Source organism: Drepanopeziza brunnea (assembly GCF_022702325.1).
Source record: "Drepanopeziza brunnea f. sp. 'multigermtubi' strain 214-2 chromosome Unknown ctg1, whole genome shotgun sequence".
Lineage (NCBI taxonomy): Eukaryota > Fungi > Ascomycota > Leotiomycetes > Helotiales > Drepanopezizaceae > Drepanopeziza > Drepanopeziza brunnea.
Genome location: NW_027094064.1, coordinates 5,358,519 through 5,384,773, shown reverse-complemented (window position 1 = coordinate 5,384,773; position 26,255 = coordinate 5,358,519). Strand labels below are relative to the sequence as shown.

Here is a 26,255-nt window from a genome sequence, read left to right as displayed (position 1 = left end):
TTGCTTTTCCCAAGTCCAGATGGCCACCTCCTCACCACCACCACCGCCACTGTCACTCCCCGCGGGCAGAGCGAACATCGAGGCAACTGAGAATAACCCTCCCGGTAAAATTCCGTGGTACCATGCCACGGATGTTGCTCTTTGGGCGTGGCTCGACTTTTGCAACCTCACCCAGCACCAGATGACTTTCAACGACACGATTCCCCAACATCTAACAGCAACTCACAAAAAGGAAAAGGGCTTAACCCATCACTATACGCTAAAGTCTGTGTGGAGAAGGCTTCTATCAATGGCACACCGGTCCTCGCGCTGCGATATACGCGGTAGTGTCTCGGAGTGTATCAATGAGCTTTCGCCTGAGCTGCAAAAGGATATTCAAGATGCCGTCGCTCAATACACGCAGGAACACTTAGAGGCCAGGTACAAGCACGAACCGGATCCAGCCAGCTCATATTCTACATTGGGCTCGCCCGCTCCGTCGACAAATACTCACTCCAAAAAAAATGTGTGGAATCATGATATTCAGCTTGCAATGGCCGCATGGCTAGACTTCTGCATCATGAATCCGCAGCAGGTCAGCTTCGATGGCACTATCTCCCAGCATCTGGTAGCAACCTACAAAGAAGCAACAGGGGAGATCTACAAATATACACTTCGGGCTGTAAAACAGAAGCTCTACTTGATAACAGACCGAAGCAAGGCATCCGAATTTCGCGCAAAAGGCTCCGAGTGCATTGCTGACCTTTCACCTGAACATCGGAAAAAGATCAAGGATGCTGTCACTCGATACACGGAAGAACACTGGGAGACTCGATACCAACACGGTCTTCCACATCCTCGCAAGCAAGCAGATTTGGACCAGGACCCGTCCTCGATATCTGTGGACAATTATTCTAATCAGCCACCCAAAGTGACAGCAGACACTATGTCCCCTCCAGTCAAACATTTCCGAGAGAAGCCAGCGCGGAGGATCACACTCATGTCCCAAGTTGCTACTTCGCCAGACGACAAATGGCAAGCGGCTCTTACCAGAAAGAACCTGGAAATCGAAACAATGCGCTCGAAGTGGTATGAAGAAGTCGACGACCTCCGCGATATGCTTTCGCAATCGAAGCGGAATGAACTAGCGCTTCGAGCTGAAAATCAGCACTTAGTCATTGCTCGGCAACAGCGAGAGGCTGCAGGCAAAGACCCTCTCGAGCAAGAACTTTTCCAGTTGACAGGTACAATCTGGTCCCTCAACAAAAGAGTTTACGAGATGCAAAAATTGGCCAGTTTCGCAAACCCAAGAGAAGAAACGAACAAAGTTCTTGAGCCGGCAGTCGTTGACGAAGCCATGGATAACATTGCATCGGAACTTGAGATGCTCATGTATGGACATACCCTGAACACTAGGCTTCTAATGCCTACTTCCGCAGGAAATTTTGATCTTGTTGATTTGCTTGGCTCTATTTTTGAGGGTTCAGCCGCTGAGCCACAAGATAACATGACTAGGCTTCACGATATGGTATGCAATGGGGAGCTCGCCTCTTATTTATGATTGCTCACAAGCCCTCGAGAACACATTTTATCTTCTCCTGAAACCTTCAAGCGTTCACTAACCAACATTTGTCCTTGCAGATCGAAAAGTACCGTCACGGAATCGTAGTAAGGATATTGACCGTGGCTGCGTTGCGAAAATGGGTTTTTGCAACGGCGTTCCCTGACTTTTCGCCTCGCGATATGCCATTATTGAAAGCATACAGAAATATCATTATCACTCATGGTAAGTGTGTATATTACTCGAGGTCGATACCGCGTCAAGCTAATATTCTACAGATGGCTGGAGCAGGCTGCATAATCTCGAGCTCGCCGCGTATAACGCCTTGGTCGAGGAGAAGGGCTTCCAGGAGATAGTGATTCCTGTAGGTACAAGGACAGCCCATTTTATCCGATTTGATTGTGTCTACAGACCTGTTTGTGAAGACATGCCTACACTCTTTCCAAGATTCTTCTGCTCAGGCAAATGCTAACTCCGCTTGTCCTTCTAGCGAAAGGCTGAAGAGCTTGCAACACGGCTTTCGCAAGCACTTGGACCGTTGTTTACTAATAATACTCAGCATCCCGAATCTTGGGGAGACAACCTCGATATTAGTGAGGAGCGCCATGCTCACTTCATAGAGTTATTCGAAAATGCACTACGATTAAAAGCCTCCATGGTAGCCGTTGACCAAAGTTTTGAATTCGTGCTGTACAGGCCAGGGACAACGACGAACCACACCGCCAATCAAGACCAAGCATATTGGAAGCTAGCTTCCATGCATATTTACAGGTCTGAAGCTTCTTCGCCGCGCGACGCTCTAGAAGACGCAATCGTGAAGTCGAAGAACATGGTAAATAAGAACGAAGAGCAACGAACACATTCTAGCCTGCACACCAAGATTTTGTTCGTGCCAAAGCAAGTTTCTGGAGATGTTGCTTCCAGAGAAATCACATCACGATATAGGAGTGTTTCAGTCGAGAGTTCTAGTGGTGACGAGGAAGACAGAGACAGTGACGGGGCGTATAGGGGACATGGAAGAAGTAGCCCAGGACTCGACCCACGCAATGGCTTGACGTACTACTGCGATGTTTGTGGTCGATCATTCGTGTCTGAGAGGAATATCACAAGACACAAGGAGAGGGGTAATCCACACATGTTAACGGATTTTAGTAATCGGAAGCTGATTGTTTGTTACAGAGGCATGTGCGAAATGTTCGGAGTGCGCTACGTACTTCCCAACCGACGCAGAGCTTCGAACACATCGCAAATCCGAACACAGACATAGTGAAAGCCCGATAAAAGTAGACCGTGCTCCCAAGCCAGACCGTGCTTCCAGACCAGAGCGAAAGGATCAGTATGCGAGCTATGCGGCAAAAGACATTAGCGATATATTCAAAAGTGAGTCATGCATAAGGGTACGTGAAATTTCTCAGCTAACATCACCCAGAAGTAGGGAAGAATTTCGCGTGTTCGCATTGTAGCAAACAGGCTTATCACAGAAGTCATCTTATTGAGCACGTGCGGAGTGAGCACCCTGGAGTGTACACAGAAAGCGAGCTCCAATATGTGCCGGATCAGAGATCCCGAAAGAAACGGAAACGTGAGGACTTCAGCGAAAACGAAGATGATGAAGACGACGAAGGCGAAGGCGACGAAGACGAAAGTGGCGATAGTGAAGTTGGACAACTCAAAGACGGTGGCAAACGGAGACGATTAGAATTGAAACACTTAACGCGGCAGCAAAGTAAGCCTGAGCCAGACGAGTCGGTACGTGATTGTATCATTTTTGTTTTCATTCCCCTTACTGTACCTGACTGTCTTAAGATGGTGGCATGTTCTATAATATTTTTACGAATTTTTAACCGAGTAATTGCTAAGTACTGTATGCCTTACAGAAGAGAGGAGATGACGCAGATGAGGACAAGATGGTAGACATTCAAGTGAAGCTAGATGCAGACCGAGACCTAGACCGGGAAGTGCCAGCTACACAGAATTCAAGCAGCAACAGCTTGTCGTCACTCGAGGAGTTCTACAAGCCCCAAAAAGAACAAGAGCAAGCTCCCCCACTGGAGACACATACACCATCAATGACATGGAGTAGTTCGAGTAAACAATCCCGTCTGGGCTGTGAAAACTGTGCGAGGATAAAAGCAAAATGCGATGGCCAAGCGCCATGTTCACGATGTGTAAGCGACGAAATACACGAGTCGTGTAAATATGTCAGAAGGGGACGTGGCAGACCTCGATTAGATGGGTCGCTGTCTATGACACGGATGAACGACGAGAGCGATGACGGTGAATAAATGTGCTAGTATCGTACGTCTTTTGCATACCCCTTACGCTTCGCCCGACAGGTTCTGTGCTTGTAACATACGGGTGCAAAGCAACTGCGGGGACTTTAGAGTTCTACTGTAACTTTACAGCTTGAGGCTTCAGCTTCGTGCTGTTTGCCACAAACGTATCATGACTGGTTGGTGCTTGGCCAAGCAACAACCTGTTACCTGTGTATTGTACCTTAGCATTAGCAGAATGCCAAGATCAATACTCTTCAGTTATCCAGACCCTCCAGTGATCCTAGTAATCCAATTGAAGTCAGATCAGAGGACAGCTGCGTCCCTGTGATGCCAATTGTACTGAACGAATTGCCGGTCGAGAAGCATCCGCCCACCGCACCATCGAATAGTGCATGAGCAAAGATTTTGAGGCGCGTCGCGTCTGTAATAATACGATTAATTAAATATCTATCTCACTTACATCCAGCTCTTTATGGAGCTAATCGTCCGGGCGTTCCTTTGGGAACGATAGGTAGACCTGCGATAACTTGCGCGCCTTCCTATCTTGGAAAAATCCAAGTTGTTTCAAAACCAAGATGAAATCGAGGGGGTGGGGGTAGGGGGGTTTTTTCGGCTCTTTTTTTTTCCCCCTGGCTCAATTAAACATTCCTCCGGGGATAGAAGAGGTGCTTCGAGTTCTATCAAGCAGGAGTGAGTCTGTGAAGGCCGTTTTGCGAATGGAGAGAAGAATCCCTGACAGTACTAGGCAACTGCTGTTGGCCACTTCAGCGAAAACATTAAAATCAATATTAGATATTCAGTTATTACTTTTTTATTACGCAATAATCACAGATCTAAATCGGGTTAAAAAAACCTATTCCGTTTTTTAAACTACTTTTTTTTTTTTTTTTTTTTTTTTAAGCTAATTATTCGAATGCACATGGACTTTACTACTTAATATGCTAGCTTTCGGCCGCGATACAAGCTTTAAATTTATTCGGTATACTTTAATACAAATTATTAAATAATAATTAATCTAACGTATCTTGAGTAGCTTGCAAATAAATTTTTACCTTTTGCTTTGCGTTTTTTTTTTTTTTTTAAAAAAAATAGCAACCTATCGTTATGTGCATAGTTGTTGGCTTTCAGCTCGAGACTCGAGTAAATGAAAGTGAAATAGCGCAATCGACTCAATGTATAAGGTAGAGCCTGTAAAACATCGGCAGTGTGAAATTAGGATAGCCTTAGTTCTAAGTGTTTTGGTATATTCTCATTTGCTCATAAAAATCCATAAAATGTAAACCATTGGCTTGTTAAGGCAGCCGTCACCACCCTGACGCCATCATTATACATCCGTTCCCTTTTCAACTCCAATTCAGATGCCTAGACTGACATCTTCATGGAAATAGCCTTATGGGGCTCGTATCCTTTAACGATAAAGTCCTCCAACTTCCAGCCATCGATGCTGCCCCCTTTCTCTCTCGTGATCTCTAACTCGGGAAATGCCTTCGGTTCCCTCGTCAATTGCGTCTTTAGAGCATCCACGTGGTCCGCATAGACGTGGGCGTCTCCAAGAACATGAGTGAAGGTGCCAGGCGTCAAGTCGCAGACATGAGCAAGCATATGCGTCAACAGGGCATAACTTGCGATATTAAACGGCTCTCCAAGGCCCAAGTCAGAGCTCCTTTGATAAACCTGACAGTCCAGTTTTCCCCTCCCCTTCTCACCAAGCTCCCCCTTGGGAAATGAGACGTAGAACTGGGCAAACATATGGCAAGGTGGTAGAGCCATGAGCTTCAAGTCTTTCGGATTCCATGCGCTAAAGATGATTCTTCTGTCATAAGGATTATGCTTCAGCTTGTCAATAACCTCGGCCAATTGATCAACACCCTGTCCTGTATAGTCGGTCTCGGCATCAACGTATTCCGCGCCGAAGTGCCGCCACTGAAATCCGTATACTGGTCCCAGATCGCCGACTGCCCGGTGGGAAAGCCCAACTGAGTCAAGGTACTCGCGGGATCCGTTGCCGTCCCAGATCTTGATTCCTGCAGCTTGGAGTGGTAGAGAGGAGGTGGAGCCTGAGATGAACCAGAGGAGCTCTCCAATCACGGCGCGGAGGAAAACGCGTTTCGTTGTGAGGAGGGGGAGGATAGGTTTACCGTCTGGAGAGGTGAGGGAGAATTTCATGGGCCGCGGGGCAAAAATAGAGTATGTTCCTGTCCCAGTTCTAGCATAGCTATTAGAACACGCGTCGTTCTCCCCGAACAATATGACCTACCTGTCTGGACGATGTTCTCCCTTCTCGAGGCAATCTCGGACGAGGTCGAGATATTGGTATTCTTCGTGTTTTGGAGTCTCATTTTGAGAGACAAATGGTTCTGCAGACATTGATATGACTTGAGAGGACGATTCTGCTTCAAAGGTCGTGGGTGACATGTTTTTGAAATCGTATGGTCGTCCAGGCAGATATGCAAAAAGAAGGGAGGTCAGCTAAAGGAGTTGTCATGGACCTACGAGGGAGGGAAGGAAAATGTTTATACCTCACCAAAGCTAGTGGCCCGTGCACCACCAGGCCAAGGTCGGACGCGTTAAGTGTTTTCTCGAACGCGACTGCCAAGACAAACACCCTGTCAATGACGTAGGCTCTCGGCTGTGGACCGAACATCTTTTCGAAATTTATAGCAACAAACCTCGATTTTGTATCAACACTGCAGCTCCCGCACAATCCTCATGTTCTTGCAACCCATAGCCAGGTCATCATGGCGAATTTGTCTCCTCCCCAAAATCCGTCTCCGAACCCTTTCTACACAAACTAAAGCCAGCTTCCCGACAATTCAAGCATGTCCGTCGCCGACATGCTTTTGCGCCGAGACGCCTGCCATGCCGGCCGGCTTGCCAATAGACCATTCGAAGCCTCTAAGTGGGACAATGGCTCCGTATGCTGAGCAGGTGCTGGTCTGTACAGGAAATGATGACTGGTTAAGCAATATTGAGGATGAGAACTCGGGGGACAACCTAGCTGCGGACATAAAAGAGTTGATGGGACGGGGAGGAACATACTCTGATGTCAGTCAAATCCCATAGCCGTTGATTCTGGAAGGAAGCCCGGCTAATTTGTTGGTATAGCCGTACCATAAAGTCTTGATAACCAACACCTCCCTTCCCTCCTCAATCCCGTCTCGCTCCGAAGTCCAGACTACATCCGCGTATTTATTTCCAAGCTTCAAATATATACCTATCCTTCCGCGCGTGTCTTTTGATTCGGTAGAAGTGCTTGTCAAATGCTACTTGCTGCCCAAGAAATTGCATCCCATGCATGACGGTCAGTCACCTATTCACAGGGACAGGTTAACGAGGGCTGAGGACCGAGGATTTCTGTACGGTGTGCAGGACGTCAAGGGTGTTATGGTGTTGATTTGTGGGCATGGAGGAAGGGATATGAGATGTGGTGTTCTAGGTCCCGTGCTGAGAGAGGAATTCGAGAGGCGCCTCGATGAAGAGGATTTCCATGTGCTGAAAGGGCCAGTGGACCTCGGAGATGAGCAAAAGAGAGAGACGATTGAGGCTGAAGGGAATATTTCTGGAACTTCTGCAAGGGTGGGCTTGATAAGCCACATTGGGGGACACAAGTTCGCTGGGAATGTGATTTTGTATCTTCCGCCTGGCTTGAAGAAAAGAGATGGGAAGCCGAATGAATTGGCGGGATGTGGAATTTGGTATGGGAGGGTGGAGCCCAAGCATGTTGAAGGGATTGTGCGGAAGACGGTGCTAGGTGGGAAGGTCATTGAGGATTTGTTCCGTGGGGGGATACGGCAGGGAGGAGAGATCCTGAGGCTATGAGCCTGGCACAACGGAACCAAAAACACCGAGGAGAATGCGAAAGGGATTATTTTGAATTCGCGAAAAGTCGTGAAAAGGTACGATCTTGGGGCTATCAAGGAGGCAACTGGAAGTAGATGGATTTGAAATTTGGAAAGAGACGCACTTCTGTAGGAGCAGTTATATGCGGCAGAGGAAGAACAAGCAGAATATGAGCTGGGGAACGGTGGTCCAATGGCGACCGTTCTTGACTTCACTTCCGACATGCGGCCTTTGTTCGGAATATCCTCGCCTTTCAAGCTCATACCGTTATACACGGTATCTACTCGAGGTCTATACTCGTAGACTAGATACATTCAAGGCCGTCGGGGGGAGGGATTGCAGCCGAAGAAATTTGAAATTTCCTGCATTGGAGACCAGGTCAACACACAAGGCAATCAATCTACATGGGGATCTCTTACGAAGCAGGTTATTGCCCCCTATTCCTGCATTTTCCTCTCTTCTCGCGTTTTCTTGAGGAGCTGGTGCCTGTCTGGGTAAGGAAGCCACGCGACGGAATCGCCCGCTGACGCTGGCGTGAGGAGAGGCCAAGTAATCGATAAATGCTCCATCACAAAGGCAGAACCTGTCATACATGTCCGCAGAAGTGTCGTTGCAAGGAGGCACTATGTACCTAGCTGGGACATTTCCCCACAACATAGGATCCAGCACATTTCGCAGAGGCCCTGCTTGCGGAGGCGGACCACAAATATCCCCGTTCTAGCATAGCAAGCACCCCCAGCCCGATCTATTTCCTCAAGCTCGCTCCGCGTTCCGAGAAGAGATTTATACGTATAATCCGTTTCGCCGATCGAGATCTCCCGTCGTCGTCTCACACCTCGACATATATATTCTATCCCTTCTCGCTTATGTATGCGGCAACGCGCGGCAGTAACGCCCCTCACCTCTCTCACGCACGCCTTCTAAGCCCTCCAGCTAATCAATCGGTCTTTTTCGGTAATGAGCACGAGAAGCGCCCTTTCCTCACGACGCGCGATAAGAAGTTCTTCACAATCGAAATATCCATCTGGCGCTAGTGTCCGTCGCCAGGGTCGTCACAGTGGTCGGCTTTCGAGCACTTCCCAGATTGGGAGTGGGGAGGGCCACTTCACCAACCAGGATAGCGAGATCGGGCACGCACGAGGTAGGTTAAAGTCATCAATCAGTCTAGGCTACTTCACTTTCCTCCAAGGAACTCCCCCAAGATACCTCGATAGTGACGACCGTTGTGTACCCGCTAGCTTATGCTTGCCATTATTATTTCCTGGAGTCGGAAATGGCTCGTGTCGAATCGTAATGGCTGCAGAGGACGTGAGGTTGTGATTTTGCGAGAGAAGTTGCGCAGTGATGTGAAATGAAGGGAAGTGAAGGATATTAAGGGTTTAAAGCGAAAGGTACCTGCAGGGTAATCGTTTAAGGAAGGCGCGGGTAGAGTCGAGCAAGGATGACTAACTACCCGCCTACTCATAAGCCCTCCACCCATGCCTTGATGTAAGCGGTATATGGAACTTGAAAGTCAATCGTTCAACGGACCTCGCTCATTAGGTCTGGTAGTCGTGGGCATTAGTTGATACATTGTAACAAAGCAGGAAGGTACTTGTAAACCTCAGATATCAAGACTCAAAGAATAATATATTCTCTGACAGCCTTCCATTACACCCGTCTACTTCTGCAGCGGTGTCCCCATCCCACCATACGTGATCATCTTCGTAACCTGGTACTCCCCAATTCCATACTTGCTCCCCTCCCTGCCAAAGCCACTCTCTTTAACACCGCCAAATGGTGCCGCAGGATCACTGATTAAGCCGGTGTTCACACCCACCATGCCGACTTCCAACGCCTCAGCAATGCGCGCCACGCGGTGGATATCCTTCGAGAAGAAGTATCCCGCTAGTCCGACTTCGGACGAGTTAGCAATCTTGACAACCTCCTCTTCAGTCTCGAACTTGAAGAGTCCAGCGACGGGACCGAACGTTTCCTCTGTAGCGAGAGCCATATCGGTCGTCATGCCAGTGATGATCGTAGGCTGGAAGAAGTTCGATCCCAGTTCAGGCATCTTCTGCCCACCTTGGACGACCTTTCCACCCTTCTTCTCAGCGTCCCTGACATGAGCATCAACCTTGCTGATCGCTCTGTCATGGATCAAGGGACCGTGAGTGACGCCCTCGGTGTATCCGCCGCCAACCTTGAACTCCTTGACCTTGGCAGCGAATGCTTGGGCGAACGAGTCGTAGATTTTGGATTGCACGAAGATTCGGTTTGCGCAGACACATGTTTGGCCTGAAGAGCGGAATTTGCTGGTAATTGCTCCTGCAACTGCAGCGTCGAGATCTGCGTCGTCGAAGACAATAAATGGAGCGTTTCCACCCAGCTCAAAGGATAACTTCTTGAGGGTGGAGGAAGATTGCTTCATCAATAGCTTGCCGACGCCAGTCGATCCAGTGAACGAGACTTTCTTAACGATTGGCGAAGTGGTGAGGAGCTTCCCAACTGCTGGGGTGTTCTCGAGAGCGCTTATGACATTGACGACTCCTTTGGGAATACCAGCTCTGTGAGCAAGCTCGGCTAGAGCGAGGGCAGTGAAAGGTGTCTCGCCAGGAGACTTAGCGACCACTGTGCAGCCAGCGGCAAGAGCAGGGCCAATCTTCCTCGTAATCATTGCCGCCGGAAAGTTCCATCTATCCCAATTAGCCTTCGTACCTTGAAGTTCCAAGGGGGGTATGCGCACGGTGTAATCAAACCACAAACCCCAACGGGCTCCTTGATCGTCACCACTCTGTTGCCGACAACCGACGCCGGAATAGTATCCCCATACACTCTCGGCGCCTCCTCGCTAAACCACTCGAAAAAGCTCGCTGCATACGCAGCCTCGCCCTTGGCATCGGCAAAAGGCTTGCCATTTTCCCACGTTATGAGCTTCGCGATATCTTCCGAGTTCTCGACCATCAGGTCGTACCACTTCCGCAACATCTTTGACCTCTCCCGCCCTGTCATAAGCTTGAAAGCCGGGAAAGCCCTAGCCGCGGCATCAATCGCCTTCTGCGTGTCCTCGACCTCGAACTCCGGCGCGACGCCGATGAGCTTTGCCGAGGAGGGGTCTGCATCACACGAGCACAATCAGCAAAATCACACCTACTTGTTGTCAAAAGAAAAAGAAGAAAAGCATCTCCCCATCCTATCCTTTCCAATCTATCCTTTCCACCCTCCCTCCAAATCAGCAGCTCCCCTCAAAACAACGAAGAAAAACCCAATCCACAAAGAAAAACTGAACAAGAGCACCACCCACCAAAAACCTCAAAGGTCTTCCCAGACTTTGCACCCACCCACTCGCCATCCACATACGCGACGCCCGTCTTCAACAGTGACGGGTCGCTCAGCGCCGGCACACTATGCTGCATCGGCATCGTAGCGAATCCTCTCCCTATCCCAATTTCAACACCCTTCTTCTTCTGCTTCAATCCCAAACCAGATCCACGCCCACTTAAGCCCGTTGTATCGGTACAGAGCTTCGGTAAACAGCTGCTTCGGCTACTATACTTCAGAAGCGGCGGCGATCGTAGAATGGTCCGTGTCGCTCGTGTCGTGGTTCCGCAGAAGCGGGCGGTGCTCATCGTAGAAGAGAGGGGGGGGAGGAGGAGGAGGAGGAGGAGGAGGGGTGTTTATATTGGGACTGTACGAAGAATCCAACCTAATGCTCAATTACCGCCAGGGTTATTCCCGAACCTGGAGTAGAGTCCGTATATCCGGATTCGGCGTAGCTGTCATTCCAATTGGCTCGGCCCGTATGGTGAGTTTGTGGGCTCTTGGTGCTGGTTGCTTGTTGCTTGTTGGAAGGGAGGGGAAGAGGAGGGGGCCCGATTTCATGTGGGGTAGCTACCTATGAAGCTTGAGCTCGGACATCAGGTGATAAGCTTCTCCGTACTGTAAGGACTACGGAGTATTCATGGGATAGGTAATTATTACAAGTACATCTATGCGTTAATCTTTTTGATATACGTAGTACTATCCCTCCCCTTGCAGATAAAGGGCAGGGTCCGAAGGTGGCACGGATACCGGTAGACTTTTGCTTTGTTTTGGCTCGTGCCGCCATTAGGCTGCTGCCTTTTATTCAATCGTCGGCTCGCTTAGGTGGACCTCCTCCCATCCTTTCAGTCTTAAAGGGGGGGATGGTATAATTAAGAAAGGGGATTGTAATATTATACATAGCTAAGAAGCTAAGGATGTTTAAGATGATCTTCGACGTAAGACAAGGTGGAGGCAACCGAAGAGGGAGCTACTTAGAAAACGCCTAGACCACAAACTAGCGCGTGAGCCGAAGAATATCTAAAAGAACACTGGAAGGAGTCAATTCGATTCAGCTAAGCCTCAGCCTCAGCCTCAGAGCTCAGCTCAGCTCCAGCTCAACTCAACTCAACTCAACTCAACCCTCACTACCTAGCTCAACTGGAAAGCTCTTTCTTTAGATCCAGTTTTTTTTTTTCGTAACTCCCACTCTCATGCAGACAATAATCGCCCAGGCCACCCCTCCTCACCCCTCGTGGTACTACAGGAGCCTATCCTCTTGATGAGATGCTCGATTTCCCAAAGTATCCGTCCGATTGCCTGAATGCCTGACGATCGCAAAGCAGAAGCCTCGGCTATGCAAATACTGGTAACGGAAGCGGGCGAAACAAGCGGCTATCCCCGACAGCCGAAGACTCTGATGTACCTACATTGTCAACACCTCCAGGTTTTGCAAAATCGTATATGTTTACGATAAATATATATAACTCGTAGTTTCATTACACTTCAAGAACGCTGTAAAGTCAGACTCGAGATCCGATACTGATTAGGCTGTAAAGCAATGATAAGACTATCTCCTCCGTCCCTACACCGTGCTGCTCTGCTTTCGTGCCACCAGCCTTTGTTTCTGTTGCAAGCAACTCTGGATGGGTAGATAAAAGCGTGTTGCCACTATCAAGGTGAGTATACTGAAGGCGCGTTTACAATCAGATTGTCATAGCTTTGCTATTAGGAGACGCAACTATATCGGTGTTGATACGGCAGCTGAAGCGCCAGCTGAGACAATCGGACACTTCAAAAGGACAGGCCCCCATGAAGGGATGTGAGGAAGGGTAGCCCAAGGGATAAGAAAGGGAATGTCCTGTCCAGGTATAACGTCGGGCCGGAGTCTTAGGCGTTGATCCCTATTTACTCTGTATATACTTGCTGCAAAATGCAACTCTCAACGCATCCCCACGCCTTTACAACAAATGTAATAGGAATTCCATGTTGTATCTTGTAGCGAAGCCTATCGTTACGCAGTCCCACAAAGCATATTTCGGAAAGTCTTTGCATGTACGGTTTAATACTCCCGCACCCCTCCCACCCCAGCTCATTGCCTCATAGCACTTGGATAGGCTTTCTGCCCTTCCAAGCTCTCCCCTGGGCCAGTATGTCCATAGGCGGGCAGAGTCTGTCTTCCAAAACCAATGATATCAGGCGTGCCCCTGCCACCGGTCATGCTCACATAGTCCGTGTCCCGCTCTTGGAAAGCCTCTTTTTCCTTCCAGTTCTGCGTAACGTTCGGCGACGCTGTCATCACACCTCCATCACCACCACCAACCACCAGATCCCCTCCGCCCCTCATCTTGCCGATCACCATGCCCTTAGCGACCGACTTTATAATAGCTCTCCGCGATACACCGGTGGCATCGATATAAACTAACCCAACGTTCTTGACACCACCACCAATGTTCTTCGTTACCTCACCAGCTTCAGCTCCGTACTTGTGCGTTACAACAGTCGTTGCAGCAGTCGATGTAGAGGCCAGGAGATTACGGCCAGCTTGGTCGACTCCATCTGCAATAGTAGAGAACGCCATCAAACTCTTGTTCAGCAGTCCTGGCTTGTACCCGCTAACGGGCTTGCCATCAGGGCCGATTCCCCTATGATTAGCCTTCTCGCCACGGTTGACTAGCGAAGCTCCCAGATTCTGTGCGTACTTGCTGACCTGTCCTACCGTCTTGGCACTCAGACCAGCTGCGCCTTCAGAGAAAGTGTGCACTTTTCGGAGGCGCGTGTGCGTGGTAGGGTCAAAAGTCATAGGCTTAGAGTTGGGTTTCGTATTTTGGGTGAAGCTGTCGGCTTGGGTTTGCAGAATCTTGGATACGCTGCTCGAGGTCGTGACAATCAGGCGGGATGCCATAGCCGCCTTTGAGATCAGCATGGAGTTCTTGTAGGCTGGGTGCATGGCCATTTCAAGGTACTCTTCAGAAGCCGGCGCAACGCCGATATTGGAAGATCCATTTTGGGGAAGTGTGATCTCGACAGGGTCTTGTGTCTGTTAATAGACTCCCCAGAATTTGCCAACCAAGTGAACATTACCTTTGTTGCCCGCCTTCATGTTGCTGTCTTCCACAACATGGAATCCTTCACCCAGTTCCCCGACCACGCTTCCATTTTCCTCGTCAATGAGAACGATTTTGCCGCCAACGTGAGAGCTGGCGCTTCCAGGTACGTAGGCTTCTCCTGGTTTGAATGCTGATGGATCGTACGGAGCAATTGGCAACTCTTTAGAACCTTGGGACCGCGATGTATTCGGGCGCGCGGACCTTGGTGGCGAGGCTCGCTCTAAGAAAGCTGTACATTGCGCGAGAATCGTCTCAAAGGTATCGATATCATCCTGGATTCCCTTTCCTTCATCAACGCGAGGGAACTGTAACCTCGTGAATGCACCGTTTTCTGGGCCCAGATCCCATCGTGGAATGAGATAGCTGTTGGGAGGCTGGTGGTATATCTGTGTGGTCGCAGGAAGAGGGAGGTCGAGCTCGGGAGGCAAGTGGAGATGGAGGTAGAAGTCCTCTTCCGGACCAGCAGATTGAGGGTCGGCGGAGGACAGCCCGGAGAATGGTGACGATGTCGGGACCATGAGTAGCGATAAAGTTTGCGCGCCTGCGGGCGTGATGCACTCTTCCTTGCCATTCTCGATGTGGTAGGCATGGATACCGTTGATGGCGTAGAGGAGCTTTGGATCCTGCTGGGTTTCAGTGACGGTACGATATACGACCACGATCGGGTGGGTCCTGGGGCCACGCAAAACATACATTATGTCCAGCCATGGCTATGGACCTTGCAATAAGCAAGGCTAGTTGCTTAGCTGTGGTTTTTGCTTGTGCCTTGAAGAAAATGGGAAAAAAGGGAACAGATATGCGAGTCGCAGCAAGGTTGATGAGGTACCTTTAGGCACCGGATCACAGATTCAATCAAGGAGACAAACGTGGAATCGAGGAAGGCAGAAAGGAGGGAGATAGTAGTAATTGTATACTAGAACAAGTGGAAAGAGACAGGAAGCACAAGAGCGGCGGCTATCTTGAACCCAGGCCAGTGACGTGGTTGGCGGCTGCTGGAGAGCGTGTTGCAGTGCAGTGGCTGTGCTATTATCAGACATGCTGCCAAGATTGATGTAAATAGACCACGAATCAGAAGGCGAGCGGAGAGCGCTTGCTTTGCTTCAGGTACGTAAGGTGTGGTAGTGAATGAGGAATGCCCAATGTTCCAAAGGTGCCCATCGTCTAGTAAGCGCGATATGTTTTTGAGACTTCACTGTATGATCATCGTAGGAGCAAATATGTATTTCATCTATCACTTTCCTGTGATTCTCGGACTACATACTCTGTCCGTGATCCGGAGGTGAAGAAAGATGGAAAACGTGTGATCAACCATAGTTTAATTGAAGACTAGTACTTACAATATAGCTCGTCGTAAAGATAATGCATCGCTGTTGCAAACCTATCGTGATTCCCCCGCAGTCGATCCAGTACCTACTGGCGTTCGTCAAGAACTCTGCAAGAACGTCATTGCAAATTCCAAACGTTCAATATGCTTTTATACAAGGCATCATTCGTAAAATCAAAGACGCCTCCACCATGCTTAATCGCTCATGCTCTCGAACGCCATAAATCAACAGGAAAAAGTATTGCCACCCGCAAGTAGCACCCTAATAACAGCACCAGTAGGCCCGCCCGCTGGTATGATCTTTTCCAAATAAATTTCGATCCAGTCTCAATTCCTCGTCAGGTCTATCAGATCCGGCACTGCAGGTCCGACACCTCTCAGCAACACAATCCTGTTGCCACTAACTAGCGCCGTCCCGACCTTCTCATTGAACTCCAGCAGCCTCCCTCCCTCGACATGAAAGACCCTTAGCTTCTCCCTCTCGTCCATCGCCTGGTTATTGACATTATTGACCTGCAGACTCTTGGCCGCAGCATCTAGCACTCTACCCATCACCCAGTCCTTCGAGTAGTAGAACGCGCCACTTGGAAACTTCGACGATGTCGTAGCCGCTTCCGCTTCCACATACAAATATACTCGTTTCTCCACTGGGATTTTGTCGTCCCCTTTCGCCGTCTTCTTCAGTTTATTCACAGCGACCACCCTCGCGGCCGCCGACGTCGATTTCGGCTTCGGCAGAACCCTCGTAGCCATACTGGCCTTCTGCGCCGTCCCCCAAGCTCGCAACCTCTCCAGCGCATTCTTCGCATTATCGGCCTGAGTATCAAACTTGCTCACCCGTGCCCCGATCGGAACGAGATTCGTGCAGTCGTGATCCTCCTTCAGCCTATGCTTGAGACAGTAGTCCCGATTGCATGTAGAACAATGCACCGAGGTCGAGAGACTTGTGCCGATCAAGGTTTTGCATGCAGGCGAAGCGCAGGGCTTCTCGACCTCGGCCATCATCTTGCCTGCGCCGAGGGAGGGCGTCGAGAGGTTCGCTCGCCGCCTCTGCGCGGCCCACTCTCCGGCTTTGTGACACTGGTGCCCCGTTTCTGAGCGGTGGTCGAGACAGTAGGTACCGCGGCATGATTCGCAGCGGAAGGGCAGAAAGTCGAGTTGGTTACAATATGTGTATTGACAGTGAATGCCGATTAGAGTCGGGTCTTTCTCGTCCATGGTTGTGAAGCTGGCATCTTCCGGAGGTTCCGAGCGTGATGAGGAAGCCATATTAGATCATGTGTATCGATTTCATACGTAGATTGAAACCGTAGGTAGAAGGCAAAGTCGAATTGATGGCGAGGCTGGTGATGTTATTTGGTTCTCGCTGTCAAATCGCCGCTCGAGGTTTCCGGAAGCTCAGCCTCGCTACTTAGCGTCTCGTTTGTAAGATGCAGGTGGGTACAACCACGCGTTCGTTGTGAATGACTCGGTGTCACACAAGCGGTTCATACATGTATTCAGAAGAGATAATTGTGTATACAGGACTCTGTTTTCTATGGTTGCCGGCCTGAACTCCGCGTCTAGCCGAGCTAACTACAAGTACCGCCCAAGTACCGCCCAAGAAGCCCCCAGCCCATAGAATTACAGAAGAGACTCGCCCAATGCGCATCTGACCAGCGAACAGCCAGATCTGACGGTCATATGGGCTCCAATATCGTCAACACCTGGCTCCAGCGTAGGGTTGACCTCGACCAGATCCATGGCAACCAAGCAACCGGTCTCGTGAACGCACTCGGCGATAAAGTCCCCTTCTCTCAAAGTGAGTCCTCCGCGAACGGGTGTCCCGGTGCTAGGAGCCCACATTGGGTCCAGTGCATCGACATCGAAAGACAAATGGATGGGTGTGTCATTGCCAATATGAGCTAAGGCCATTTCCATGACTTTGCCGATGCCGTGTCTACCCTGGTCAGCATTTGTCAATATCCACACTTCCTAGATTAAAGTACCTGTCGATGTCATGCATGCTGAATGCTTTGATGCCATTCTCTCTCAAAATAAGCTTCTCGCCCCGGTCAACATCGCGTAGACCAATGTAAACCAACTTCTTGACGCTGATCATGTTTTCCTTCCTCAACCATCCAAAGACGTCCTCCCGCTCGTCTGTGGCAAGGCCAGTCAAGAACGCAACCGGCATCCCGTGAACGTTTCCGCTATCACTTGTCTCTGGAGTATTGATATCCGTATGCGCATCTACCCAGACTACGGCCATCTCGCGATTCAAGCGTTCTCGAATAGCCTTTGCAGTTCCCGCAATTGTGCCAATGGCAATACTGTGGTCACCTCCGAGTGTAAGAACCATTCGGCCTTCCTTCGCATGGGAATACACTTGTTCCGAAAGCTTGCGAGTAACAGCAGATACTGCGAGTGGGTTCTTCATTCCGCGGTAGTCCGGATCGGAGGCAGGGAGCAGGTCCTTGTAGGAGTGGACAGTATCATCGTGAAAGAGTTTGTAGCCCAGTTCTTCCTTGAGCTGGGTCAAAAGGCCACTCTCAATCAGAGCCGAGGGCGCGGCGTCGACTCCAGGTTTGCACTGGGAGCTGTCAGCCAGAGAATGATGCAATGCAGACCTTGGGTGCTTACTTGTCCCCCAGAGAAACCGACGGCGACCACGCCGAGCTGGTCACCTTTCGAAAGGAACTTTGGTTGAATCATCGAGGTGGTCGTCATCGTGAGAAGCCCGGAGAGATTTCGCAAAGTGGTCTTGATATATAATAATGATGCGCGACAAAGATGGGACAACTACGAAGTATCCTGGAATGTCGATGGCGGGGTTTTTGGTGGGGTAAAGTCAAGTACTAGGAAAATCGGGCTCGGTGCCTTTTTTGGCTTGTGAATAAAACGATGAAGCTCTGAGGAAACAGGGCCTTTTACGTAAAGGTGAGGCCGATCCCAAGATTCGAGCGGCGCTGTGGGCGTTTAAGTAATAATAAGTCGAAGTATCTTCGATTTAAGGTCGACCCTTAAAGGACATAATACGCGACAAGCTACGCCCGTAAATGCAGTTGCTTCCACGGATGTTCCCTAAGTACAGTTTGTAGCGAGAAAGTCTTCAGGCCGACCAGGGCGTAGGATAAGTCAATCCACAATCCCGGTGGGATTTGTAAAAGATGGATGAGGTGCTGTTGCTCCGCTATTGCTGTCAGCGAGAGATCTCGTCGTCCAAGTCATGGCGACGACGGCCGGATGGGGTTCATTTGAATCGATCATTCCTCAACCCATCCGTATTTACAATCTTCATGGAGGGCTGTGAGAAATCCGAAGGGAAACATGGGCGTTGTCGAGGCGAAAGGAGTATTTGTAGAAGTATGATGTTGTTCATGTTGTCAGTCTATTTTTCAGTGTCGCACCGAGAAAAGCGAAACCCCCCCGGCCTTGCCGCCTCCCCTCCTCCACACGTGCCGATACTTACATCTGCTTCAGGTTAGGTTATGTATGCATGAGTTAAAAGAACTTTTCGGTGGAAAAAAACATCAGATAGGCAGATATCCAGTGTGAATGACTGATTTCTGGAACTCATTCAATGCCACAAATGTGTCTCGTGATAGAGGATATAACCCCTGAACCACAAGGCTGTCTCGCAAGATCACTTGAAATCGCGTACAACCGCGTCTCTCATTCCAAGCTTCAACACATTTCCACCAAAAATGGGATCCTCCTCTCTTGATGAGAAGAGTCTCGCAAAGGCTTTCGAAGGTCGAGTTGACATTCAGGGAGCGATTCGGAATGCATCCGCTGGTACGCTTCCCAACAACATATCATGATACATATAGCCTTGTTGCGAGGCCTCAACACGCATATGCTGAAATATCAAGTCTTTCTGACTTCTGAATCTACTATCATATATATAGAACTGATATATGGTTACAGCTGGTCCTCACTACATCGAACTATTCAACCAAATCTCCCAGTACGTTTGCACTGTTATTCCAGGCAACAGCCCAGAGCCTGCCAACAAAAAGCGACGAATTGAGGATCAGGGCTTGGTTGCCCGACCTGCCTCGAGCGGCGCAAATGGACATGCGGCAATCGATGGTGCAACAAAAGCCGCGGCCGATGCTAGCTCTGACGAGCCTGTGCTTCTCGAAGTCAAGGAAATTTCCGTGGCAGTTCCCCAAAGGAAGAAATATACGCTCTGCTTCACGTCCAAACACCTTTACGCCCGCCTTCCAGATTCTACTGAGCCTGTGCCTGGAATGAGCTTTGCGTGGAGTAATATCGGTACGTCGATAATGTGCAGGCGCTCACCACGACTAATTATGGCTTTCAGAGTACGCATTTTGCCTTCCTGTACCCGAAAAGACCGTAAAACAACACAACTACATCCTCTTTCCCCGGAACTCCGCCATCACACCATCGAGACCGATAGCGGGCGCTTCCCCAAATATCGAACCTCTTGTATTCACTATACCCGATACAGCACCCAAGGCTGGTTCAATAAGTGGCCTCGAAGCTGGAGCCGCCGCAGCTGTATCTGATGATTACAAAACACTTTTTGACTGGGCGCTATCTGCGAGGTTCAAGGCTGCCGGGAAGAGCAACTTCAAGATTACGCAAGCCGACCCAAAGTCCTTTGCCTCAGAGCTGAAACAATCTCATCGACCCCATGAGAAGGCCGTTTTTGTCAAAGGATTCAGAGGGTCCAAGGATGGATATTTGTTTTTCCTACCAAATGGGATACTGTGGGCATTCAAGAAACCTTTGCTGTTTCTTCCCAATGAGCGAATCTCGGCTGTCTCTTACACCAGTGTCTTGCAACGAACATTCAACCTTGCCGTGGAAGTCGATACAAGTGTACCCGGAGAGGCAGAGAATAAAGCAGAGTACGAATTTGCGATGCTGGACCAAGAGGATTTTGTAGGCATCGGAAATTTTGTCAAGAGGCATGGATTGCAGGATAAGAGTATGGCCGAGCAGAGAAAAGCGAAGAGGCTGAATATCAATGCTGTCAAGGACGAAGACGGCAATATTATCGATAGTGAAGAGTCAAATGAGTTAGAGAAAGCGGCCACGGAGGCTGAGCAAGCCGCCATGGACGAGGAAGATGAAGATGAAGAAGACTATGACCCTGGAAGTGAGGGCGAGAGCGAGGGTTCCGGGTCGAGTAGTGAGGAGGACGATAGCGATGACGAAGGTGGGACAGCAGCGGGTGAGCATAGTGAAGGAGATGGTGACGGCGATGGCCATGACGAAAGCGAATTGTAAAACAAGATGTCCAAAGTAGACATAGGCAATCCCGGTGCGCCATTTCGGCTTTATACTGATACTACCGGAACAGAGGAAAGAGGTCTAAGAAGGATCGATATATCTTCAAGAAGATCTCTGCAAGGCTAGCTAATACACACCATATATCTATATACCTCAACTGACTTAGTACTAGCAGCAAAATCCAACGAACTTACTACTTTTTATATGACGTCTCGATTGCCGGCGCCCGTGAACGACGTCACTTGTTGGGTACTTAAGAACCCCATTCCCCTGATATCCTGGGAATTTCAAGTACTTTCCTCCCTATTGACCTTGACCGAACGATTCCGGTTCGAATCAACAAGATATGTCTTCTCCGCCACAGGCTGTCCCGACAGGGGATAGTTGCAGGAATATCGTGCTCCTTCCCTCGGAGCTTCTGGACGTCATTTGCGGATATATTCCTCGATTAGAGCTGAAGTTCCTCCGGCTCATGTGTCTCAAATTTAACAAATCAGCATCAAGATCACTATACCGTCAAGTTTTTGTCACAATCAGTCATTATAATTATCTCAAACTCGAGAACATTGCTAAACATCCAGTTCTGAGCACGTATGTTCGAGTGATCAGCTACGATCCATGTATGTTGATAAATCGGGCCAAAGGACCTTCACTTGTGAGTGCTTGGTGAAGCTGGAATTTCCAACCTTGGTTGTCTCGTTCTCTTCCCGGAACATTCTGCTTCTGGCAATTGCTGACTCCTCCAAACAGGAACATTGTAACCAGTCGCACCTGGTCGGCCAGATTCCCCGTACCGATTTGAAGACATTGTATCGGCAGTGGGAGCTAGCAATTCTCGACGAGGAGGCGGGCGCATGGCTTCTTCGGGAAACTGGTCTGCTTTCGAACATCGTTTGGAGGCTCCCAGGACTCTGTGGCATCGAATATCATGCGAAAAATGACGAATCGACGACATCACGCCTCTCCGGAATTACCAGACCGTTTTGGTTGCCGGAAAGTATTCTTACCAGGTCGAAAACGCCAGATATGTGCAGTCAATTCTGGACACTTCTGCAATCCCTCAATGGCGCTGGTAAACTCCCGTCTCTCACATACCTTGGGGGTATCAATCTCAACATGCGGGATTGGGGAAAATCAGGGCTGGTGACCATGCAGGCGGCCACATGTTCAAAGGTATCAGCGCGCCTATCAAACGTGAAGACACTCAAACTGGCTTTCGATGATACTAGCATGGGAAGCGGCCCAACCTCGTGTCTAACTCTTATACTATCTCGGTGCTCAGCTCTACGTTCTCTTCAGCTCGAGTTCAGTCCGACCCGAAATCGCACCTTCGCTGTTCAGGGGGGAAGGATCAAGCTCGCACAATTTCTACTTCCCACCCATCAGTGGGATCATCTCCAGTCTCTCTCCCTTAAGTCTCTCGAAGCAAGAGGGGGTGATCTGAAGGCACTTTTTGCCAGGCACTCGGGAACTCTACGAGCACTCCAGCTATCCGAAATCATCCTATATCCGAGTTCCGCCTCGCGAGCTGAAGGAAACATCGACCAAATGGATGATGACATTGATGACCCAGCGATTCTCTCCCCCTCGGGAACACTAACGGAAAATCACACCCACAAAGGCGAAGTCGAAGACGTCGGCTCCTGGCTGGACATGATCGAGTTTCTGCGGACGTCGCTCAACCTCGCGGACATGGCCTTCTCAGGCATCCTCACCAACAACAGGAACGAAGCCTGGATAGTCACCCCTGGAACCACCATCCACCAGGATTGCCTGAAGCGCAGGATCGAACGATACATCTGCCACCTGGGAGAAGAGAACCCCATTATTCCGCGATGGCCCTCGCCCGACGAGAGAGAGATGCAGACCAGAGGAGATGGCTTCGATACCCGCAGCCGCCCTGTTCCGTGTATCGTCGAAGATGCGTCCTGGAGACTGGGGAAAGAATGGCTTCCGCAGCGTCCTTGTCAGTCAACCGCTTTTTTTCTCCGTAGTTGACGGCTACTTCTTCTGACTTTTTGACTCTGGTGATCCGGAATGTGAGCTCGGTTCGCGAATAACAATGGTTGTTCTTGGCTAGCCTGTACATTCAATTGAATAATCGTAACGAGCCGGCCGTATAAAACATTTTAAAATTAAATCCATCCACCCTCCTCCCTCTCTCATTCTCGAAGCACAGATGTTTTTCTTTCCTCTTGCGCGAAATAACTTATCGCTAATCCTCCCCCTCGAGCTGATCGACGACAATCTCTAGTCCTTGCGATCCTATCAACTAGTAGTAGTAGTAATTATCTACGTCTAGCGGGTCAAAAGCGGAGCAAACGCCCCTCGCCCCAAGACCTCCAATACTCGTCGCTTGCCAGCTATTAACTCGATATTTTTGCCCGACGTGCCTAGTAAGGTACAGAGACATGCAAAGCGAAGTTCTCACATAAGGTAGGTATATACACATACATACAGACAGCCACTCCTCTGAACCGATCCTTGCAAGCTCCAAACCGTACTGTACCTAGTAATCTTCTCTTGCCACACCGATTTAACATCATCCTTTGATACAACCAACTTATCATGCTAAAACAAAACATCCAGTTAATCCCATCCTCCCCCGAGCCTCCCCATCGAAGCGCGATTGAAGCACGATTCAAGGCACTCACTCACTCACTCAATGCCACCACCAGAACTGCCAGGCACAGAGGCGAGATTAGATAGACACCTAGCTACCTAGCTACCTAGCTACCTAGCTACCTAGCTACCTAGCTACCTGGCTACCAAGGAAACTAGGTGTATCTGATAACAGTCTCAAGATACAAGATACATACATACATACACACATACATACATAGCCCCAACCCCTCTCCGCTCTCCAAGTCCACAACCGCTTCTTGTTGAGACAAATCAGTCGAGCCAGGTCGGGTTGGTTAGTTACTGTTACTATGCTGACTGACTGACTGACTGACTTGAGTGGCTGGAGTCTGAATCCCCCACCCCTTCCCCCTTCCCCAGCCCTGTGTACGGCTTACTGGCGTTTATCAGACATCCGATCAGGGTCCGCGGTGGAGAAGTTCGTAATTGAACGCAGGAGGAGAGAAGGGAGAGCGAGGCTTGTAAATCGGTGGCGGTAGTGCGTCGAGACGGACAGGAGCGAAGGGGCCAATAGATAGGAGAGAGAGAGAGAGAGAGCGAGATACGGCAGACAGGAGGCAGCGCGGGAAAGGGAATTTTATTCCCAAGGAGCGACTCTCGGATCTCGCGAGTCGCTATTACCACCAACCCCTCTCAAAGGCTGAACTGAGCCAACGTGCAACACATACACAGTGAAGACAGCAGAAAAAGACCAAAACAAATTTTTGATCTTTCAAATTTTCTTATTTGAGATGTGGAAGTAGTTGTTTGACTGAATTCCGACAATCCATTGAGCGGGATTTGGCTCTTGTGAGCCCCCCAAAAAACCACCTCTATGTATCGTCACACTTCTGCTTCTGACATGCAACTGCGATGCACCTCGTCCGAATAAGCCTTCACCGAGTCTGGGACGATGCTTGCCAGCGCCACTGTAGCACAGCACAAACCTTGGCGTAATTTCTCGTCGAATCAAGTAGGTGCACAACAGCGGTGAGCAAACTAATCTCTTGCCTCTCCTGATTCTTGGGTCATTCTTCGTTCGGTGGACCTCGATGTGAGTCCGGATGTGACGAGTGGGGAGTCTGGCATCACGATTGCATATTTCGAAACCCGGGGGTGCGACGAGAATCGATCCAACCTCTGTCCCCTCCCCGTATTTCCTCCGATCTCGGGTTTGATCGTCTGCAAAGTCCCCCAAACAATTGACACGATGGCAGCGGCTGTTTACAATTTACCGGTGGGCAAAGCTTAATGGAGTCCATTCATTATTCCTTCAGTCTCTTCATCGGTCTTGTATCGTCCGGCAGCCCGCTCCGCTTTGTGCCAGGGAGACTACTCGTGCGTATATCGTTGTCATCCTGGCTGACTCTGCGATGCGGGTACTCTGCCTTGACGCCCTCGAAGCAATTACTGCTTACTTTCTCTCCGGTGGTGAAGAAAGGATGCTGCAGTGCTTGCTGAGCCGTAAGCCTTCGCTCGGGATCATACTCGAGTAGGCCAGAGAGCAGCTTGTAACCTTCGGCTCCAAGGGACGCATTAGATGGAACAGATGTGGGAGCGTGTGCATTAATCGTGCTGTAGTACCACTTTTCGAGATTCGATCCGGACCTCGAGTTGGAGCTTGAGAGAGTGCTGAGCTGGTTGTATTCAGGCATGTTGACCAAATGTGGCCATTTTTCTTTTGTCGGTATCCCCATGATTTCTACAATCTTTTGCATCTGGTTCCTTTGGAAAGGGACCGTCTTCTTGCTGTCCATTTTTGCCTCCTCGCCCTTGAAGATCGGGCGTAGGGAAAGCAATTCCGCAAATATACACCCGATGGCCCACATGTCTATTGCGGGCGTATAATGTCTCGAGCCGAGCAGCAGCTCCGGGGCTCGGTACCAGATGGTGACGACGACTTTATCGCCTGAGAAGAGGCTGTGTAGAGGTTTGTTGAAGAGTCGTGCCAAGCCGAGATCTCCAATCTTCACTTCGCCACCCGAAGTCACCATGATATTGGCTGGCTTAAGATCTCGATGGAGGACCCAGTTTGCATGCAGATACTGACATCCATTCAGAAGTTGAAACATAATGGACTTAAGTGCCGACGGCACCATGGGATGACGCGTGGGCTGCGTGTGGTGGTGTATGATTTGAAGCAGATCATGTTCAGCATACTCGAAGACCATGTAGATACATTTGTCCTCCAGAATGGTCTCATTCAGTCGGATGACGTTGATGTGTCTGAGTTCCGAGCACAAAGCCATTTCTCGTACGGCTGACTGCGAGATGCCGGTGTATTGAATTTGCTCGCCTTCCTTATCTGGAAAATCGAGTCAGCAAGGCGCCGTGTAGACTGAGCCGGTGATGGATGCATACCCGGCTTGAATTTCTTGATGGCAAACTCTCCGGGCTGACCATAACGGCTAACAGCTTTGTAGACTCGTCCGTAGGTTCCACTGCTGATGAAGCCGATGACCTTGTAACGATCAATGACGCGAACCTTGCTCTGATATCCTACATTGGGGCTGATCCCATGATCCGCCGGGTCTATCGGTTGAGTTAGCAGCTATTCAGAACAGGTACGAGAGCACATACAAAAAAAAGGCCGTCGGGGAGGAAACATTTCATTCATGTATTGATCTCGGGGTCGGGGGTATGGTATGGTAGGTATGGTAGTAGAGAAGAGATAGCCTCCTCAGCTACTATCTATCTATGCCTGGACGAAAAAGCCAGGTATTTATCACCAGAGCATCGCAACAAGGGGGTTGTGAGCAAAAGAAGAAAAGATGCACAATAATAGGCAATAATAGGTAATCAAGATGCACAATAATGGATAATCAGGATGCTAAGAGAAGATTGTTTATTTCACTTACCATCAAAGGCAGCTTGTACGCTCCTCTTTAAGGTCTGGGTGCGTTGGGCGGAGACCGAAGGGCCACCACCGGACGACGGCGGGTTCGATGTCATTGAGCGGTACGGTAGAGGGGCAGTCGCGGTGTGCGTGTGCGTGTGGATGTGCGTGTTTCCGTGTC

General features: G+C 49.7%; 10 protein-coding genes across 10 annotated transcripts; 3 read left to right on the top strand and 7 right to left on the bottom strand.

Moving 5' to 3' along the window:
* Nucleotides 1–19: 19 nt before the first annotated feature.
* Nucleotides 20–3,825, top strand: L3040_001055 (uncharacterized protein; the record flags this gene model as incomplete). Its single annotated transcript, XM_066155413.1, has 7 exons — nt 20–1,507; nt 1,621–1,765; nt 1,819–1,904; nt 2,100–2,664; nt 2,720–2,920; nt 2,970–3,289; nt 3,418–3,825. The coding sequence occupies 7 exons, from the start codon at nt 20–22 to the stop codon at nt 3,823–3,825; spliced, it is 3,213 nt and encodes a 1,070-aa protein (XP_066013430.1).
* Nucleotides 3,826–5,178: 1,353 nt separating this feature from the next.
* L3040_001054 (uncharacterized protein) lies at nt 5,179–6,231 on the bottom strand (the record flags this gene model as incomplete). Its single annotated transcript, XM_007297302.2, has 2 exons — nt 5,179–6,022; nt 6,074–6,231. The coding sequence occupies 2 exons, from the start codon at nt 6,229–6,231 to the stop codon at nt 5,179–5,181; spliced, it is 1,002 nt and encodes a 333-aa protein (XP_007297364.2).
* A 444-nt stretch (nt 6,232–6,675) lies between these two features.
* L3040_001053 (uncharacterized protein) lies at nt 6,676–7,635 on the top strand (the record flags this gene model as incomplete). Its single annotated transcript, XM_066155412.1, has 2 exons — nt 6,676–6,861; nt 6,922–7,635. The coding sequence occupies 2 exons, from the start codon at nt 6,676–6,678 to the stop codon at nt 7,633–7,635; spliced, it is 900 nt and encodes a 299-aa protein (XP_066013429.1).
* Nucleotides 7,636–7,947: 312 nt separating this feature from the next.
* Nucleotides 7,948–8,313, bottom strand: L3040_001052 (uncharacterized protein; the record flags this gene model as incomplete). Its single annotated transcript, XM_066155411.1, has 3 exons — nt 7,948–8,018; nt 8,076–8,239; nt 8,288–8,313. The coding sequence occupies 3 exons, from the start codon at nt 8,311–8,313 to the stop codon at nt 7,948–7,950; spliced, it is 261 nt and encodes an 86-aa protein (XP_066013428.1).
* Nucleotides 8,314–9,316: 1,003 nt separating this feature from the next.
* Nucleotides 9,317–11,264, bottom strand: L3040_001051 (uncharacterized protein; the record flags this gene model as incomplete). Its single annotated transcript, XM_007297300.1, has 3 exons — nt 9,317–10,331; nt 10,382–10,751; nt 10,940–11,264. 3 exons carry the CDS (start codon nt 11,262–11,264, stop codon nt 9,317–9,319), a joined length of 1,710 nt encoding a protein of 569 aa, XP_007297362.1.
* A 1,763-nt stretch (nt 11,265–13,027) lies between these two features.
* L3040_001050 (uncharacterized protein) lies at nt 13,028–14,753 on the bottom strand (the record flags this gene model as incomplete). Its single annotated transcript, XM_007297299.1, has 3 exons — nt 13,028–13,968; nt 14,020–14,668; nt 14,739–14,753. The coding sequence occupies 3 exons, from the start codon at nt 14,751–14,753 to the stop codon at nt 13,028–13,030; spliced, it is 1,605 nt and encodes a 534-aa protein (XP_007297361.1).
* Nucleotides 14,754–15,696: 943 nt separating this feature from the next.
* Nucleotides 15,697–16,638, bottom strand: L3040_001049 (uncharacterized protein; the record flags this gene model as incomplete). Its single annotated transcript, XM_007297298.1, has 1 exon — nt 15,697–16,638. The coding sequence occupies one exon, from the start codon at nt 16,636–16,638 to the stop codon at nt 15,697–15,699; it is 942 nt and encodes a 313-aa protein (XP_007297360.1).
* Nucleotides 16,639–16,992: 354 nt separating this feature from the next.
* On the bottom strand, nt 16,993–18,078 carry L3040_001048 (uncharacterized protein; the record flags this gene model as incomplete). Its single annotated transcript, XM_007297297.1, has 3 exons — nt 16,993–17,308; nt 17,358–17,941; nt 17,992–18,078. The coding sequence occupies 3 exons, from the start codon at nt 18,076–18,078 to the stop codon at nt 16,993–16,995; spliced, it is 987 nt and encodes a 328-aa protein (XP_007297359.1).
* A 977-nt stretch (nt 18,079–19,055) lies between these two features.
* Nucleotides 19,056–22,614, top strand: L3040_001047 (uncharacterized protein; the record flags this gene model as incomplete). Its single annotated transcript, XM_007297296.2, has 5 exons — nt 19,056–19,146; nt 19,279–19,629; nt 19,679–20,557; nt 21,198–21,271; nt 21,367–22,614. The coding sequence occupies 5 exons, from the start codon at nt 19,056–19,058 to the stop codon at nt 22,612–22,614; spliced, it is 2,643 nt and encodes an 880-aa protein (XP_007297358.2).
* Nucleotides 22,615–24,503: 1,889 nt separating this feature from the next.
* L3040_001046 (uncharacterized protein) lies at nt 24,504–26,190 on the bottom strand (the record flags this gene model as incomplete). Its single annotated transcript, XM_007297295.1, has 3 exons — nt 24,504–25,543; nt 25,600–25,770; nt 26,097–26,190. 3 exons carry the CDS (start codon nt 26,188–26,190, stop codon nt 24,504–24,506), a joined length of 1,305 nt encoding a protein of 434 aa, XP_007297357.1.
* Nucleotides 26,191–26,255: the final 65 nt, after the last annotated feature.